Genomic DNA, 17,830 nt, shown 5'->3' with positions numbered 1-17,830 from the left:
TGGGACAGCTTCCCAAGTAAGGGCTTGCTGACCTCCTGCCCAAAATAGCAGCTGCGTGACAAAATGCAGCCCCGGGGAACGTAACCTTAATCCCGGCATCATTGTGCAGCAAGAGACAGGAATTCTGTCACCTTCCACAGCAGCTCGGTGTCAGGTTTGTTGTTGCCTGCTCCCTGCACACACGGTGGTCCCATGGGACACTACCTGGATGTTATTTGGTCACCTATTGTGCTCTCTAACCCTGTCACCCCTCCATCTGTGACTTCCCTCCCAACTAGTAGGGATAATAGTAAAAAATAGGAGTAAAGCTGCAAAGGGTAATCTTGGCTGGCATATCTTCATGTTGTGTTTTCATCCTCAAATTTTTGTTTTGTGAAAATTCAGTTTTGTTGGGCAAGTGAGACTGAAGATCCTTTTTGGGAGGATGACATAGAGCCCAGGAGGTGGAACTGGCAGCTGTGGCCTACTTGAAACTATTCACTTTATGCAGAGCTGTGTCATCTTTGACATTTAAAAACTTCAAAACTCTGACCAAGTGTCAGAGTTGGTATCCTGCAGGAAGCCAATGAGCTTGTGAGTGTCTGACTGCTCAGCTACTGCTGTCTGTCAGGTTATACATTTCATGCTTACTGCTGCCATACATCATACTGACTGCAGATGGTTTCTCCTCTTTGCAGCTAAGAGGACTCGGTATCAAGTTCCCGTTTGGCTCTTTTTTCCCTTGATTTAAAAAAAACAACAGGGAGCAGGGGGCATGTAACCAAATACTGAAACAGCTCATTTGGCAGAGGTGAGCTGTGACACTGAACGCCAAGAGCCCAGGACTGGGGAGGAGAAATCACAGTGCCACAGAAGCTCTGATGGTGCAGTGTTTGTGATGGTGCAGGGATTGTTGATGTTTACAGTGAAAACTAAAAGTAGAGCTGGATGCAACTTGCTCTGTCCCTCTGTATGCCCTCTCAGAAGTGTGTTCAAGCATAAAGCAGTGAACAGGAGTTGTGCTTTGCCCAAGTTTCAGGTCTGCTGCAGGTGTTGCTGCACAGCTGGGGTGTTGGCACTGTTTATCTCGTGCATGTAGTGTATTCCTGCTGCCCTGGTGGCAGATGTGGAACTGTTGCTGAGATGCAGAAGTTTTATTAGGAGGATGTGTAAAAAATACCCTCCAACCTTCCTGCAGTCACTTAGTTCACACAGCAAAGTTGCTCTCAGTAAAGAGCAAAGAGTGCTCTCAACTATGCTGGAAAAGCTGCAGACTGGGGCAGGAGTTAATGCCAGAGAAAGCAAGCAGAGGAGATGGCCAGAGAACTGTGGCAGTGTCTGGTGGCATGAGCTGCTGTCACCTGCCAGCACAGCTCCAGTCCCAGCTGGGGAGTAAAGGGCACAGAGGTCTGGGGATTGCTTCAGAGACTGGTAAATGGCTTTTTGCCCAGTTAAAAAAGTGGATGGATGTTCTAGTGGCCCCTTTTTTTTTTTTTTAATATTTTTCCAGGCAGTACTTGTGTATTTCTCACATTCCTTAAAGGCTTCTGGCACCAGAGCTTCACTGCACTTGCAGGAAAGACTGCAAATTTGCCTGGAGTTACAGATACATTGGACTCCTCCAGGTGGTTTTCATTCGTGGAAAGCACATCCCTTCTGTGGAGACTTCAGCCAGGCTGACCCTGTGCCCTGTATTGTCTGCAGTGTGTTTGCTCTTCTTGGGACAAGTTTCAGCTGCCACAAGAGCTTGGTCCTCTCTACAGCCACCACCTTCCCTGTATTTTTCTTGGAAAAGAGTGGGCAACCGTCAGGGTTGTGGCTCAGTGCTGCCCATGCTGTTGGTCTAAGGCAGCTCCCGCGCTGTGACACGATGAGTCCATCCTTATTTCTAGTGAAGGAAAGGGTCCAAGCCTACCTCAGGCCATCAAGTAGGCTTTGGGAAGAGGATTAAGCTGGTAAAGTACCTTATTTTTTCTCTTTTCACTCTTTAGTGAGCCAAAGCCTGTCAGTAAGCAGTGGTGAATATCTTGGAGATGTTCTTGTTGGGTGTTGGGATGGAGGAAGATAATGAGGCTGTGGGTGGTGCCTGCTGAGAGGTGCTAAGAGCATGTGAGTATGGGTTGTCCAGTTGCTGGATGGCCATGGCTGTGGGGAGAGTTGGTGTCACCCTGGCTTGTGACCAAAGCCCAGGGATCTGCACCTCTGGAGGTTTCTAGGAGTGGGGTAAAACATTTCAGCTGTGTCCTCAGAAGCAGGCATGGGGAGGACTTGTGAAGTAACTCGAGTTGCTATGGTGAGAGAGTGGAAAACGATGAGCAGTGATTGCTTGGCTATGGAATCATGGGAGACAGAAGATGGAAACATTTTTCTGCATTTCCTACAACAGCATTGTACAGCTGAGCATCCATGCTTCTGCATTTCTGCTGGATTGGCAGCAGCAATGGTGTTGAGGGCTGGGGACATGTGGGGACACCCCTCTGAGCTGTTCTTTCAGATGTTTGCATTAGGGCTGTTCCCTGGGTTGTAAGGAAGAGCAGCTGCTGTAGCTGACATGGCTTTAATTTTTGGTTTCTGTGATGTTAACAAGCCCAAGAGGGTTGGGCAAGACATTTGGTGCTTGTCATCCAAAGGACACAGCTGTGAACTTCCAGACAACTGACAGCCCTTCCCAAGCCTGCTTTCACCTCCAACCTGTTCTGTGTGAATTCCAGCATTTCAGTACTGCTACACGTGAGAGTCACATCAAGTGCAGCTGCTCAGGGTGTTACTCCCAAAAGAAGCTCTCTGGTTTTGGGAGGGAAGGCACTAGAAAGGTGCCACAGAGGCGTTGGTGTGGTGACACTGCCCAGGGCTGAGGGCAGCAGTGCTGGGACTCCCAATGTTTATTTTGCTTGGGTAAACATTTGATTTTGGCAACATGACTGCAATGTGTGAACTGTGCTGAGGCTGTAATTCCGCAGGAGGAGACAGCTATGTGCAGGGAGAGCTGCTAATGCCACAGGAATGCCACGCTTCCTTGGGAGGAGAGAAGATGGTGCCTGGGGCCCTTGGCTCATCATCTCTGGCCCTGCTGTAGCCCTGTGCCTGGGAGCTGATGGCCAAAGTGGGGTCGTGCTGGGCCTGGGGCCTCTGCTGCACTAGGGGAAAGGGTTTCTGAGGGGAAAATCAGGTGTTTCAGTTATTGCAGTGAGTCTCCCACACAAGGCTGCTGGAAGACCATGAGGGTGCCACAGGGCTGGGTGAGAAAGGAAGGAGGCACCCAGGCCAGTTTATGAATGGCATTTATTCACATTTCCAAAGAAAACAGAGGTCTATCTGTGTGCACTGCAGGGTGGCCATCAGGATGGCAGGGAAGAGTGAGGGGTGTCCCTTCAGGACAACTGGGAAAGGAGCAGGGCATCCATCACCCAGGAATTTTGGTGGGTGATGGCATAAGTGATTGCTAATTCTAATTTCATTGCTAAAGTGCTGCCAATGCTTCCACTGAATCAGCAGGAACCAGTGCCAGCTGCTGAGCTCAGCACCAGCTCTGGCTGCCCTCATCATGGCAGAGATGAGGAGATGGAACATGCCAGCTCCCCACCGAGCACCTGTGGACCCTTTGGCTGGGGTTTACCTCCACGCTGGTGGCAAAATACCTCCTTAAAGATATTTTAATCTTCATCTGTGGTGTCACCTCCCCAGATGTGGCTCACGGGAACTCAACACACTGCAAAAGAGTGGCCACCATTAGTTGTGAGTCCACAGCCAAGGTGAGGCTCTTACTAAACTTCAAAGGAATGACCATCTGAGGCACTTGGTATTCACACATTTTATTTTCCCCATGGCCACCCTTCTCAGCTCTCAGTCTTCATGCCAGTAGCCAGGGGACTTAGTCAAGGAGATGAGAAGCAGAGCTGGAGGGGTTTAGGAAATTCGAGTTGTTGATCTGTCCTCAGGTTTATTCAACTCCCTTCATAAACTCCAGGAACTCTGCCAAGAGAAGATATCAGAGATATCAGAGAAGATACCAGAGACCCCCTGGCTGGGGTCAGGTGTATTGCCCAGCACTGCCTGCACCAGATCATCCCCATCCCAGAAGGCAGCTGAGACTGCAGAAGCTTCCTGGGGAATGTTCCAAGAACTTGCAACCAAGCTGCACACCAGAAAGGCTCCTACCATCATAGTCAATCCTCCCATCGTTGTTTTTATCTCCATCTTTCATCAGTTCTTCAATGTCATCCTCAGTGATGGTCTCTCCTGTTGCCTGCAGCATGATCTTTAGCTCCTCCAGGTCGATGTAGCCATCAGCATTTCTGTGCAAGGACAGAAGAACTCAGGAGCAGACCCACATGCCAGGGAGGGGGAGCCAGGGTGGCTTCATCACTCCCACCACCCCACAGTCACAGCTCTTACTTATCAAACATCCTGAAGAGATCTGAGAGCTCCTCTTCAGTTTTTCCTTTGCTGTCATCTTTCATACACCGGACCATCATAACGAGGAACTCATCAAAGTCTACAGTGCCACTGCCTACAGGCAGAACAGACACCATCAGTCAGTGCTACAGTGGGTGAACAGGCAACACTGAGTGAGAGATGACTCTTCTCTAGTAACCAAGAGATAAAACTCAGGAGAGCAACCCCGCTCCAAGAGGCACTTTCAGGACAATGGTGACTAAGGCCATGGACTGACTTAATCACTGAACTTTTACCTTTTGCAATTATTTTCCCAAGAGAGAAGGAACTGAAAACCCTGCCTGAAGCACTGATCCATGGAAATTCCTGCTATGGAGATACCTGTCCATCTCAAGTAATAAGAAAAGCTTCAGAAGGCAGGTATTCATGCAGTGTATGTTTATACTAGCAGTACATTTGTTGCCCTTTTTTTATTATTTTAACTGCTTTTATATTTTATGATTACGTTCTATGGTATTTTTCCTGACCTGCACACAGTGGTGTTTTTTTTGTGTAATGAGTGTGTGTACACTGATTTAATTGAGATTGACTTTATTAATAGATGTGTGTGCACTTGAGCAGTTACTTCCCTGCTGATAGAATCTGTAATTGTGGCATTTCTGAACTGGCAGTTGCTACCTTCACCCTGTATTTCCTGTTTTTCAAATGGATCTGTGTGATACCAGAGTACCCACAATCTGCCAACATCAGCTCAAGCAGCCTGGTCATGATAGGAATAATAATTTTTATAGTTCCTCTTTGCCTGGAATGTTCCTAAAGGAACCACACCAAAGTCTGGTGTGCTCAGTGTCCATCAAGATCCCAGCACTGCAGGTTGCTTCCCACAGGCTGTGGCTGTTCCCATGGCTTATCCTGCCCTAGTGTTGTAGATGCTGAGCACCCTCAGCCCACACTTAACCCCACCACCACCTCCTGATGTGGGATGGTTTTTAGGAGACTTGAAAACCCACAAATCTCTCACCATCCTCATCCACCTCGTCTATCATCTCCTGCAGCTCCTCGGGGGTTGGGTTCTGCCCCAGCATTCGCATCACCTTCCCCAGCTCCTTGGTGCTGATGCAGCCATCCTCTGCCCCCAGCACGAAGATGTCGAAGGCAGCCCTGAACTCTGGGGAGAGAAGGGAGAGGAGATGTGGGGTCTTCTCACACACTTTGACCCTGCAGGGAGGCAGCCCTGGGGCAGGGGGCTCATCCCAAGCACCCCAGCACTGCCTGGGCACAGCATGGTGGGGGCATTCAGGCACAGATTGTAGAAATGTGGGTCAAGATCCCTGGGAATTTTCTGGGGTGTAAGTGCTAAGGCAGGCTGGGCTGCCAGCAGGGGAGCTCATCTTCAGGCTGCAGTATCAGGTTAAAGGTGCACCTACCATTTTTTTGCTCTTCTGTCAGCTGCTCAACCTGAAAGGAAAACACAGGGACCAAATAGATCATTTTTCTTCAGCATCACTAATGGCTAAAAGGTAATGTTACTTATTCAACAGCCATTGCAAAGCTCAACCAAACCTCCCAACAGCCACCCTCATGTATGACCTGGGGATTTGACATCACAGCTGTTTGAAGTCTAACAGGTTCTTCCCCTTAAAAAAATATTATTACTAGCTCTGTTGAAGTAAGCATAATTTCTCTAGAGCAACGGTATCTGATACATGGTAGGAGTCTTTGCACAAGCAGGAGAGACCAAGTGGGAAAAGTGCTTGTCTCTGTCAACCATTTGGTGGATAATTTCTTGTTGCTGACAGGCTCCACAGCAGGATGGCTGCACCACTGAGGGCTGCTCTTGTATGGGTTGAGTCCAGGTCAGGGGTGGGATGTGCTGGAGAGGTCCCTGAGGAGGGAGAGGCCAACAAGGCCATCTCTGGTAGTTGTTTTTCAGCCCTAGATTCAGGAAGCTCTGCAGTAGCTGGAGCAATCAGAGCTGGTCTACTTCCACATGAATCTGTGTTCATTACAAGGGTTTCTGTCCCTGAAGGGAGCTGCTGTTCCCTTTAGACTGCTTTGGGTATCTCCCTGAAGAAACAGTGTGGGAGCCACTAGGCACTGGTCAAAATGGGCTGGCAGATTGTCCCCAAACCCACCCTAATTCATTCCCTACAATCAGCAGGAGCTAATTAGTTAGTGTGAATTAATTAAAATGATCAATGAGGAGAGCAAAGAGGAATCTTATCAGTTCTGTGTCCTGCCTCTCAACTGCTTTTCTCTCGTTGGCTTCACTCCTGCCTGCAGTCACTGGTTATGTACAATTGCTGACACCACCATGGTGTCTGACTGCCTCTCTGGTAGCATCCATTTCCTTCCCATGCTGTGCAACAGCCTCTATGGAGTTAGCCAGGCAGGACTCCCTGCCAGGACAACCTCTGGCCCCTGCAGAGGGTGCATGGTCCATCTAATATCCCCTCACTGCCAACCCACTACGTTTTGGTCAGGGTAGAACACACCCCCAACCCAGTGTTGTGTCACCTGGCCTTTGAGGGAAGGGTGATGCTTTTGCCTCAAAGAGCAGTGGTTTTGGGAAATCCTTCCTGCTTGCAGCAAGAGGCAGGAAAAGGGCTTTCTGTTAGCAGGGCAGTCTGTAAGAAGTGGGCAGAGCCTTGTCCCACTCCCCATACACCAGGAGGTGAAGAATTTGGAGTCAGGAGACATGAAGGATGATGGCAGGATTGCCAGTGCAGTTGCCAGCCCTTTGTGGCTACTGTTTGGGCAAGTGAGGGCGACCACAACACTCCCTCAGCCACTGTCTGCAGGAACCATCCTGATGCTCACTCGAGTAACCTGAGCCTCTGGGTGCATTTGCTATTTATATGCCCTGGTGAGAGAGGTGCTGGAGATAAAGATGAGCTCCCCAATTGTTCCCAGGCTTTGGTATTTATCCTTGCAGCCCTTTATCTGGACACTTGTTCCTGGCACTGGTCTTAGCCTAAAAATGCTCCCAAAATAGCTTTGTGTTTGCACACCCTTATCTAGGCATGAGTGGGCAAGATGAAAGTCCATTGGGTTCTCTGACTGCAAGTAGAGAATTTGGCATAAATATAATGCCATCAGCATGCAGCAAATAGAAAAAATCCTCACTTTTGAAGCTCCCTTTACTACTGAAGTGAAAGATGTGGAGCTGTGCTAATGGAAATGGAATGCAGCATGACTACAGAGTGACACTTCAATTACAGAGATGTCCCATGAGCTGTTTATAGTCTCCTTTGGAGACACGAGGCTGTGGCTTTATTCCTTTTTTCCCTCCATGTCATTTCAGGGGCAGGTTTCTCCTGCTGCAGCTTGGGAAGGCAAGCACCAAGCCCACAGCACTGCAGCAGCCACAGTAACCCCAAATCTGCTGAATGTTATTTTTATCATCTCTCCACATCCTGTGTTTCCACTTGAAGTCAAACAGAAGAAGCTGAAGTTCTTGAACTTTTATTTCCCAGGTAAATGTTTTCTCACAGTTACAGTCTTGGGGAACAGATGCAAGGAAGAGCTGTTTGTTTCAGCTGTGCCTGGCTTGGACTTGTTTTGCCTTGTGAAGGTGCTGGCAGCTAATGCCCAGGACTCCAGCCCCACATTTATCTTTGAACCAGCAGCAAAATCCTTATGGGAGCCCACCATGTCTTTTGCATGACCCATTTCCCTGGTCCAGTGTTCTGTGCTTGTGGTCAGTTTTTGGTATTAAGGTAGGAACTTTTGAGTTGTTCTTCATTGCTGCAGTTCCTTTTTAGCAGCTGAATTCCTCCATGATCCAACTGCTAAAGCTCACAGGCTTTGGCTGGGGATGACCTTCCCCTGTGGGTTTTTGCCCATTTCTGGGGCAGAGATGTGGAGAGAGGCTGGAGCTTGAGGGTGGAGAGCCCCAAAAAGAAAGGGGTCACTGCCCCAGCTGACAGAGTGGCCCCTTTGGCTATGGGAATCACCAGCTTGCAAAGCCTTTCAGCCTTTCTCCCTAACTACAGGCATGAGTTCCCTAAACAATAAGGAGAGAATCCATGCCTTGAATCTAGGAGGGCATTTCTAATTAAAAAGCCTAATTGTTGAGGCTTGGACTTTGATTTTACAGGTCATGTTTTCCTCCCTTTTTGAGGTGTTGGGGGACTTGGTGCTATACTGCAGAGCCTGTCCTGAGCCTTAGTACACTGTTGCAGTCCGTTTCATGAGGTTAAGGCTGACCAAAGAACAGGAGAGCTGTGAGCATTTTGTTGTTTTCTTGAATTAGGTATCAAGCAATAGCTTTCTTCCACTTAGAAGCCTTGGAATTAAAATAGAACTTGTATGATATATTTTAGGGGGCTCTTGGTTAAAATCAAACCTGATAACTACATTTTTTTTTCTTTAAATCACCAAAATGCTCGTACTCTAACTCTGGTTATGGAAGGGACACGGTAGCAATTCGCACAATCCAGAACCTATTTTCATCTTTATTCCACCTCCATATCACTGTCTGTCTAGTTACAAAATCATGCAGTGTCTTTATGACAGACCAAATAGTTTGGGTTTACCCCATGAGCACACTGTGCAGCTGTGTAAGTTAAAATAGCCATTAGGATGCTCAGCATTCCCCATCAGCATAGCTCAAATTCTGGATTTCTGCAGAAAATATACCAGGAGTGGCAAAGCAGAGGAGGATGTTTGGAGAGAGCTTAGAAAAGTCCAGTTGTTGTTTTTTTTAAGTCTCTCAGAAAAATACTCAGCCAAGGACGGGGGAAATGTAGTAATGGTAGAACTATAAAGCACCAGAAAGAAGAGGGTGAGATTTAATCCCCAGAAATAATCATTTCATGAGAAATGCTGCTCTGCTTTGTCTTGGCTAAAACTGGCAGCCGCCTCTTACACTTCCAAGATTTTCTTGAGATTTATAACTTCATGTCTAGGCCATCTCCCTGCCTTACAGCTGGGAACAAATTGCACAATAATTCAGGAGCACAGCAGGGAGTTCCATGCCTACAAGAGGAGTGTGAATCTCGCAGAGCCATCGGTGGGAAGGACCGTGTCCCAGATGATGGTGCTGACTAAAAGATGTCAGCCTGTAATTATTTCTTATTTGCATTTCTCCACTGAATTAACTCTGTCACAGCTATAGGAAATCTACTATAAAATGCCTACAAACCCTCTAACCCACAGCCCCCTTCCCGGCCCCCCCCCCCAAAAAAAAGAATGCCTGCAAACCCCAGACCCACAGCCCCAAAGGGAGGCACTTACTGCTGCCTTGTAAACGTCATCCATGGCTGGAGAGGGTGGGTGAGGGGCCCGGGGACTTCACGGTCACACTCTGCCAGTGCTGCCCTTGGATCCCTGCTGATATAGGGGGCTGCCCACCCCGGGGGATATGGCCAGCCCACCAGCAGCTCCACACACCCATCCCTGTTCCATCCCCGTCCCCACAGGAATGCGGGCTGGGACGCTGCCGAGCCTGAGGCATGTCAGGGGCCAGCCCCTCTTCGGGGCAGCTGGAGGTTTCCTTGTATATGGGAAGGAGTGAGCCCTTTAAACTGCCAGATTTTGGCTGGAACTTTGCTGACATGTTATGGTATTTGGCTGTCCAGACTGGCCACATGCCACCATGTCACCTACACCTCCTGTGTGTTCCCTCACCCTCCCCCCCGGAAGCTGTGCCTAATTAAATTGGGTAATACGGGGAAGGCAGGCCTCCCAAAATACCCTGCCCAGCAGCAGATGTCCCCCAGGGGGCAGTGGGAACAGGCAGTGTCAGGGTCTCCCTGTCCCCTGTGCCAGATGTCCCCAACCCCATTGGGGTTGGTGCTGCTGGGGGACCCAGGGTTGGAGCTGGTGTCCTCGGAGGTGCCGACACCTCGTGTGGTGCTGACACCAGTGGGGATGTCTGGTCCTGATGCCATGGCAAAGAGTCACATGGAGCTGGTGGAGCTTTGCCTCCTATTTTCTGCATTTAGGGGGCTGGAAAATGAGGGGCAGCTGTCATCTGGGCTTGATTTCGGGGATCATTCCTGATCAATCCTGATCCTGGTTTGGGAAACCAGGACTCATTTCATTCAGCCAGGGAACTGACCTGGGCCCACTGTAAATGGGGAATATTCACTCTCCTGGTTTTCCTGTGATTTACCCCACCATGGTGGAGAACAAATCACACCAAAGACCTCTGGGTGGTGACCAGCCTTTTCTCAGTGCAGGGAAAAGTGTTTTAGTGCACAGCAACTAAAGCAGACCCTCACTTTGTGGTGATTCAGGACTCCCTCTGGTGTCCAAAGGATGGCTGCATCAGGGTGATAAAGTCTCACCTCCAGCTGGCTCAGATGGGCAGAACTGGAAATAGTGTAAATGCAGCTGCTAGGTCTCCTCATCTCTTCTAAAAACTCCTTCCTTTATTGGAAGTCACATTGCATGGAAAAAACCTGCTGTCCCAATGTAACACCTCTCCAGTGACAGGGGGGTGAGGACAGAGCTGGGTCCCCAGTGTCACATTTTCCCAGGGTTTGCAGTACCAGAAGATGAACTGCAGCTCTGCGTGCACCCCCTGGCCTGGGTTTCCCCAGGCTTCATCTGGGCTCTGCCTCTGCTCAGCATGAGGATGGCAGTTGTATTGAAAGGAAAATAGTTGCATTTAAGGCATTAATTTTGGGAGTGTGTTTTTCTTTAGAATTTGAACATACTAATATTTGTTGCCTTGAACACAGAAAATGCAGAAAAAAGCTGCAAAGGGTAGTAGTTGTTTTGTTTAAGGGCACTGGAGCCTGTCCTTGGGGGACAGCACAAGCTGGGGTGTGGGGCCTGCTGTCCATGGAATGGTTTAGGTTTTTAGATTGGAAGGGACCTTAAAGATCATGTAGGTCTAACTCCTATCAGCATGGGCAGGGACACCTACCCACCAGACCAGGTTGCTTGAAGCTTCATCCAACCTGACCTCCACCAATCCATCCCCTAAACCCTCCTGGGCACCCCCGTGGAGACCCCAGTGAAGTTGCTGCCCCAAGATGAATCCCAGCCCTGGCACTGCCTGGCACAGAGGAATGGTGCCTGGCCCCATCTCTCCATCCTGGGAGGCGATGGCTCTGAATCATCTCCACAAAAACAGCTCTTGGGATGCGTCAGGATCCGTCCAGGGTCAGTGCATGCAGGAACACTAACATCACCTTCAAAGGGTCGTGGCTGTGCTCCCAGAGGAGCTGGGATGCAATCCATGTTGGGATGTGGAAGAAGGATCTGTCGGCTTGAGAGGGGAAATCTGGGCCTCGGCACACTGACATGGAAAACCTGCACTGCTGCAAATGCCTACTGCAAGGAGGGACTTGAAAAAAACAGTCACAGCTCCTTCCCCTCCATCTGGTAGTGGGAGGCAATGTTCCTCCCTGCAGCAGGAGGTGCAGGGGCTTCGTGCCAACCTCTGCCTCTCCACTTGCTGCTCAGAGCCAGGGCTTTCAGCATCCCCTGGCTCTCTGAGAGATTTGATTATAAAAGAGTTGTGAACTGGGGTTTTGCAATGAAACCCAGAGCCTGATGTGTGCAAGACACAGGATGAGGTTGCTGGGGCAGGTATGGAGGTGTCCAGGAGAAAACCATCTACTGCTGCTCCTCTTGCCATCCCATGCCAGACACAGGGCAGAGGAGGAGCACAGCTGGGGAGGACTGCCAACACCAGTGCCCTTAATCCTGCTGTGCAGCCAGCTCAGCAGCACTCCAGCTGTCTCTGGTTGGCTGCTGTGCCTTGCTTGGGGCTACAGCAGCATCCTGATGTGCTGCTGCCCTTGTCAGTCAGTCAGAGGTACCAAGGCAAATGGGAGGATTTACTGAACGTTTTTCTCCAAAATCTTGGTTCAGATTTTTCTTTCCTGGCAGCTGCAACTCCCTGCAAAACAAGCAGAGGCATCCTTCAGGTCAAATGGAAGGAAATAAAAAGCAGAAGTCTTGAGTTGCAATTTTATTTGAGGTCAGGGATGTTTTGCAGAGCTCCCTGGGCGGTCTGCAAGGCCTCCAAGCTGCAGTAAAATGCTCCTGCATCCCCTTGCCCTGCACCCCTCAAAGCTGTTTAAGCACTGTGGCCTCTTCCCCAAGAAACATGTCACAGGTTAAGTGGTCACCTGGAGCCAAATTTCCCCTATTAAACCAAGTTTCCTTCATGAAAAGCATGCTGACATTCCATGGGGGGGAAAAAAATCTGGGATTTTACTGCCATTTAGATCTTCCTTGGATGGTTTTGGCTGAACGAGCTGCCATGTGCCCCCTTCCCCAGCTGCATTGCTCCTGTTGACACATGCATCTTCTCCAGGAGCCAGGACAGGGCTGTGACACCATGAGCTACCTCAGCACCCACAGGAAAGAACTGCTTTAGGAAGAGGAGAAGGGCACCTATCAAAACTGACAGACATGTGAGCACTGCAAATTATTATTTAATTAAGGAGATGTCACATTCAGAGGAAACTTAATTAACATTGCTCTACAAAACCAGTTATTACCAAGACGCTGAGCTTGGCTGTGGTTTGTGTGACACTGGGACACCCCCAGAAAATCCCACTTGGGCTGCTTTTACTACACGTGTTTTCTCCATCCATGCATCAACCTATGGATAAGTCCTGCCCAAGGGAAGGCAAAGTACAGTGAAAACAAGATAAAAATGGGTTTACCCAGCTGTATTTGCAGAGCTGTGGTGGCATATTTACTGCCTCAGTCCTGGATGCATCTGCCAGACTCCAGTGCTGCCCCTGGAGCATTACAACCTCCGCCCTGCAGAAAAGCCACATGTGCACCCAGGACATCCTGCACTCCTGCTGTGACACTGCACTGGAGGAAGATCAGCCCTCTGCAGCCAGCAACTGGCTTTGCATCCTGCAGTTTGATCTCAAACCTCCCGCTGCTTTAGCCACCTGTTGGACCTTCCTGCATGGCCAGATCTACACCGTGTACTGTGCACTCCAGTCTGCAGCTGCCCTCAGCCAGCTGGCACAGGTCTGAACCTCCTAGAGCTGCCTGCATTGCAGTGCACTGCACAGCCTGAAGCTGTAGGGCATGGTGTTGCCCAGCATTACAGTGTACATCACATCATTGCACACACACTGCATCGCATTGCACAGTGCTGCTGGGCAGAGCACTGTGCAGCATTGCACAGCCCTTTGGAGCACTGCACAGCATTGAACTGCCCTGTGTTGCACTGCACAGCACAGCACTGTACAGCCCTGTGCTGCGCTGCACATCTCCGTGTTGCAATGCACATCCCCATGATGCAGTGCACATCCCCGTGTTGCAGTGCACATCTCCGTGTTGCAGTGCACATCCCCGTGATGCAGCGCACATCCCGGTGATGCAGTGCACATCCCTGTGGTGCAGTGCACATCCCGGTGATGCAGTGCACGTCCCGGTGATGCAGTGCACGTCCCGGTGATGCAGTGCACATCCCGGTGATGCAGTGCACGTCCCCGTGATGCAGTGCACGTCCCGGTGATGCAGTGCACGTCCCCGTGATGCAGTGCACATCCCGGTGATGCAGTGCACGTCCCGGTGATGCGGTGCACGTCCCGGTGATGCAGTGTACGTCCCGGTGATGCAGTGCACATCCCGGTGATGCAGTGCACGTCCCCGTGATGCAGTGTACATCCCCGTGTTGCAGTGCACGTCCCCGTGATGCAGTGTACGTCCCGGTGATGCAGTGCACGTCCCGGTGATGCAGTGCACGTCCCGGTGATGCAGTGCACATCCCTATTCCGCAGCCCCGCATTTCGCGGCCCCTGGGGGAGGCACCACGCACGCGCCACGCCCCACCCCAAGCCCCGCCCCTCTCGGCGCCAGGCCCCGCCCCAACCCCAAGCCCCGCTCCTGCTGGCGGCCACTGCCAATAAAGAGGCGGTGGGCGGGGCGAGCCGCACCCTGGGGGGGGGGGTTGAGGCAAGATGGCGGCGGAGGGAGAGCGGTCCGGGCTGTCGGGCAGTGTGAGTGACGGCGGCGGCAGCCGGAGGAGAGCGGTGACGGCGTGAGCGCGGAGGAGGCGGCCGGTTCCCTGCGCTTCTTGCGGCGTCATGGAAGCGGCAACGGGAGGCGAGGACGGCGAGGAGCCCCCGCGGGAGGCCCGAGTCCTGGGTTCCGAGCTGGTGGAGACCTACACGGTGCGGGGGCTGGAGGGAGGCTGCGGGTCGAGGCCGGGGGAGCGGCTGAGAGGAGCGGGGAGGACGTGAGGGACGTGCCGGGCAGGGGGCTCGCGGGGTGAGGAGAGGGCTCGTCTCGCGCCGCCTCAGGCGAGTTGGAGCCCGAGGGGAGCGGGCGGGGGCCGAGCTGGGACTGCGCTGCCTCCTGCTTCACCCCGCCGGTCTCTCACGGCTCTGAGGAACCCAGTCGGTTTTCGGACCGGGTTTGTACTCGGGGCTAGAGCTAGAATTTGGCAGAAGTTTCCGAGTGGTTTGTTCTTCCGTGGAGGGGCGCGCGTTTTGGGAATTGGGCCCCGAAGGCTGGCGGGAGCGGGGCTGCGGGTCGAAAATGGGGCCCTGGGGTCCTCAGAGCTTCTGCTCTTTGGCGGAGCTGAGGGCTTCGTGAAGGCTGAGTTCGGGAATGTCGTGTGCTTTCCCGTATCTATCCTTACACCTGTACATCTGTGAATGCGTCCATATGATTATGAAAAAATTGTTGTCGAGTAAACCTATCTTTAAAAGCTGGATTAAATATAGTAGGTAATCTTTCCTTCAGGTGAAAATACCACAGAAATCCCTCTTGAAGAGCTAATCTTATTTTCAGTGGAAATTGGATGATTGAAAATTGACAGTTTTGGTCTTCTCCTACTAAAAAAGAGAAAAGATTGTCAACAGTGCTTTAGTTTGCGGAAGGAATTAAATTTTTGATGTAAACATTTTTTTTTTTAAGTGGTTGCATTGTACCGAGAGTTAATTGGTCTGTTTTTCAGGAAGAAGCTCATTATAAAACAAACCTCAGCATAATTGCAGACAAAAAACATCTTGAGTGTACCGCCCTTTCGTTATATAACTAAAAATGTTTTCTGCTCCTGATTGGTGCTCCTGATTTCTGCACCTGAATGGTGGTTTTTATTTGTAGAATGTGCATAGTAAGACAGCGTTTCTGCCTGCTCTTGAAGGAGCCTAAAAGGCAAAAGGGAGCAATGGTCTAGAAAGGCAGTATTTGTAAAGTTGCATAACAGTTGCACGTAATGCTTCAGGTAACTGCCTCTGAAAAGGTACCTTGAGAAAGCAGAGCATCAGGAGTATGTATTCTGAGGTCTTAATGGGGCAGAGGATTTGCACAGGTGTAGTACATAAAGGGCCTAAGTCCTTCCTGATTGGTGACCCTTGAAACTTCATTGTGTGGGAATTACAGACAGGTGATGAGTAGCCATACCTATGGTCAAAGTTATCAGCATTTGGGGAAGGAGTTGCTTAGAATCTTAAAATATGTTCTTGGAAATGGCTTCAGCTCTTTCTGTCATGTTAGTTACATAACGTGTTTGCAGAAACGATGCTGCTGCAGAGAGGTTAGCACTGTGCCTTGGGATGGGGTTCATCCCTCAAGTGGGTTTGTTTTCACAGTTCAGAGCTGAGGGGCATGGACTTGTGACATGGTGGCTGGAAACTTCCATTTCAGGTGTGAAACAAGACTCAGCAATGTCAGTGTTGGGGGCTTGGAACCTGATGATCTTTAAGGTCCCTTCCAACCTAAGCTATTCTATCAATTCTATCTAGTATTTTGCAATACCAGTGATTGAGGAATTCAAGTGAATATCAAAAATGCTATGTGCCCCCTTACTCCACTGGAGGTTATGGACCAAGAAGGTGAAACATCAACTGTCTTGCTGCTTCAGCCTTCCAGCTAGCTTTGTGGTACAGCCCAGCAATTCCATTCATGTGTTAGGCTGAGCTGTAGTGCAGAAGTGCAACTTTACTGCAGGTAATGTTCAGCAGCAGATCAGCTGATAGTTGGACTTAACATTTTAAGCTGCTGCAGCTAAGCCCAAGGAAGCTTACTTTTTCAAGGCCAGATTTCCTTTTTAATGATTGTGAGTCTGGAAATGCCATGTAATTTTAATGCAATTTTTCTTGTGATCTTTATAAGTGGGTATTTAAAAGGCAAGATTTACCAGTATTTGGTGCTGCTTTGATTCTCTTCCTGCATTTTAAAGGAGCTGTTGCATTAAGCTTGCTTGTGTGCAAACCTCCTAAAACTGCAGGACTCCAAGCCTGCAACCTGTTTGTATGTGAAAGACTGAAATTATTAGAAATAGATATTTTTATAAAATTTCTGCTTTCATTTAATTATTCACAAGGTTAAAGGTTTTACATAAATCAACATTTGTGCTTAGTGTTCAAAATTAGATTAGCAGCACTTGCTGTGATAGACCTGTTCTGGAGCAGAAGTGAAGTCAGGTGTGTAACAGTCAAGTCAAATCTGGTAAAGGTGAGGATGGAAGTAGAGAAGTAGTGAGCTGCATCTTTACCATTAATATGCAGTAGTCAAAGTGGCAGTGGTCCTATATACAGAATCATAGAATGGTTTAAGTTGGAAGGCACCTTAAAGATCATTTAGTCTCAGCCCACCTGCATGGGCAGCGACATGTCCCGTTAGACTAGCTTGCTCCAAGCTCCATCCAGCCTGGCTTTGAACACTTCCAGGGATGGGGGAGCCGCAGCCTCTGGTGGTTTCTCACCACCCTGAAAGTGAAGAATTTCTTCTTTATGTCTAATCTAAATAATCTATCCTCTTTCAGTTTGAAACTGTTCCTCCTGTTGCTATGTGCTCTTCTAAAACCAGGTGCTTTCCTGTAGACCCCTTCCAGCTTTACAAGGATTTACATTCTTGTTTTTGAAAATTGTTTTTCTCTTGGTAGGTGTGCTTCCCATTATGCTCTGTATTTCAAAGCTCAATCTCAGTAGGAAACTTATTTTAATGATATCCATTTGACAGTTGTGAGATTAAATCTTGTAAAACATATCAGGAAGACCCACAGTTCTGTGTAATTTTGAAGGTGCTTTTGTAAATGTGATTCTTACTGGTGGAAGGCAGGAATGGTTAAATCCAGCTGGAAAAAACATTGCATTTGTTAATGTTTTGGGGTTTTTTCTGTGGGAATAGAAAACTATAATCACTTGTACTAGGTATTTCTCCTGCATGTGCCTGTCCAGATAAATGCTGACTGAAGACTGGCTGATTGCTAGAAGGCCTCAAGGCTGCCAGTGCTTTATTTATTTCCTGCTATTAATTTGCTTGGCCTAAAATTGTCTTCCTGCTTTTCCTGTCTTCTGCAGTTGTTTTTAATATGCTAGCTTTGATATTTAAGGAAAATGCTGTGGCTTCCTTGAATGGGTGTAAACTGACTGCTTGAGGAGGAGATGTGGTTACATCACTGCTGTGGAATTTGGGACCTACTGGCTGCAGTCACACCTGTGTCCCAGGCTGCCTGTGGGCAGCACTGTCTGTCATCTCTTAAGTGGGCTGCTGTCTTCTTGACAGAAGAGAC

General features: G+C 49.4%; 2 protein-coding genes across 8 annotated transcripts in view; one reads left to right on the top strand and one right to left on the bottom strand.

Moving 5' to 3' along the window:
• Window positions 1-3,856: 3,856 nt before the first annotated feature.
• On the bottom strand, window positions 3,857-9,718 carry TNNC1 (troponin C1, slow skeletal and cardiac type). The gene is made up of 6 exons (XM_008498974.2): window positions 9,613-9,718; window positions 5,802-5,832; window positions 5,396-5,542; window positions 4,375-4,489; window positions 4,138-4,274; window positions 3,857-3,951 (listed from the first exon to the last, which is right to left on the bottom strand). The coding sequence occupies exons 1-6, from the start codon at window positions 9,634-9,636 to the stop codon at window positions 3,920-3,922; spliced, it is 486 nt and encodes a 161-aa protein (XP_008497196.1). The 5' UTR covers window positions 9,637-9,718; the 3' UTR covers window positions 3,857-3,919.
• A 4,443-nt stretch (window positions 9,719-14,161) lies between these two features.
• The window catches only part of NISCH (nischarin), a 29,472-nt gene continuing 25,803 nt past the window's right edge, over window positions 14,162-17,830 (top strand). For 3 of the 7 annotated variants that reach the window (XR_003988056.1, XM_030458276.1, XM_030458274.1), the window contains exon 1: window positions 14,259-14,480. Coding sequence is in view for 3 of the 7 variants with exons in the window: in XM_030458276.1 (XP_030314136.1) it covers window positions 14,394-14,480 (87 nt within the window). In the remaining 4 variants the exon portion in view is untranslated. Of the gene's footprint in view, window positions 14,481-17,830 lie in introns of all 7 variants that reach the window. The other 4 variants (XR_003988055.1, XR_003988058.1, XM_030458273.1 and 1 more) reach the window with 3 other exon arrangements.

The sequence above is a fragment of the Calypte anna genome, chromosome 12 (genome assembly GCF_003957555.1).
Source record: "Calypte anna isolate BGI_N300 chromosome 12, bCalAnn1_v1.p, whole genome shotgun sequence".
NCBI lineage: Eukaryota > Metazoa > Chordata > Aves > Apodiformes > Trochilidae > Calypte > Calypte anna.
This window is presented reverse-complemented; position numbering and strand designations above follow the sequence as displayed.

Coding starts and splice junctions, on each gene's coding strand:
- TNNC1 (XM_008498974.2), bottom strand. CDS start 9,636: ATGGATGACGTTTACAAGGCAGCA. Junction 4,490..5,395: donor AGACGAGGTGGATGAGGATG/GTGAGAGATTTG, acceptor TTCTGCCTGTAG/GCAGTGGCACTGTAGACTTT. Junction 4,275..4,374: donor CTCTTCAGGATGTTTGATAA/GTAAGAGCTGTG, acceptor GTCCTTGCACAG/AAATGCTGATGGCTACATCG.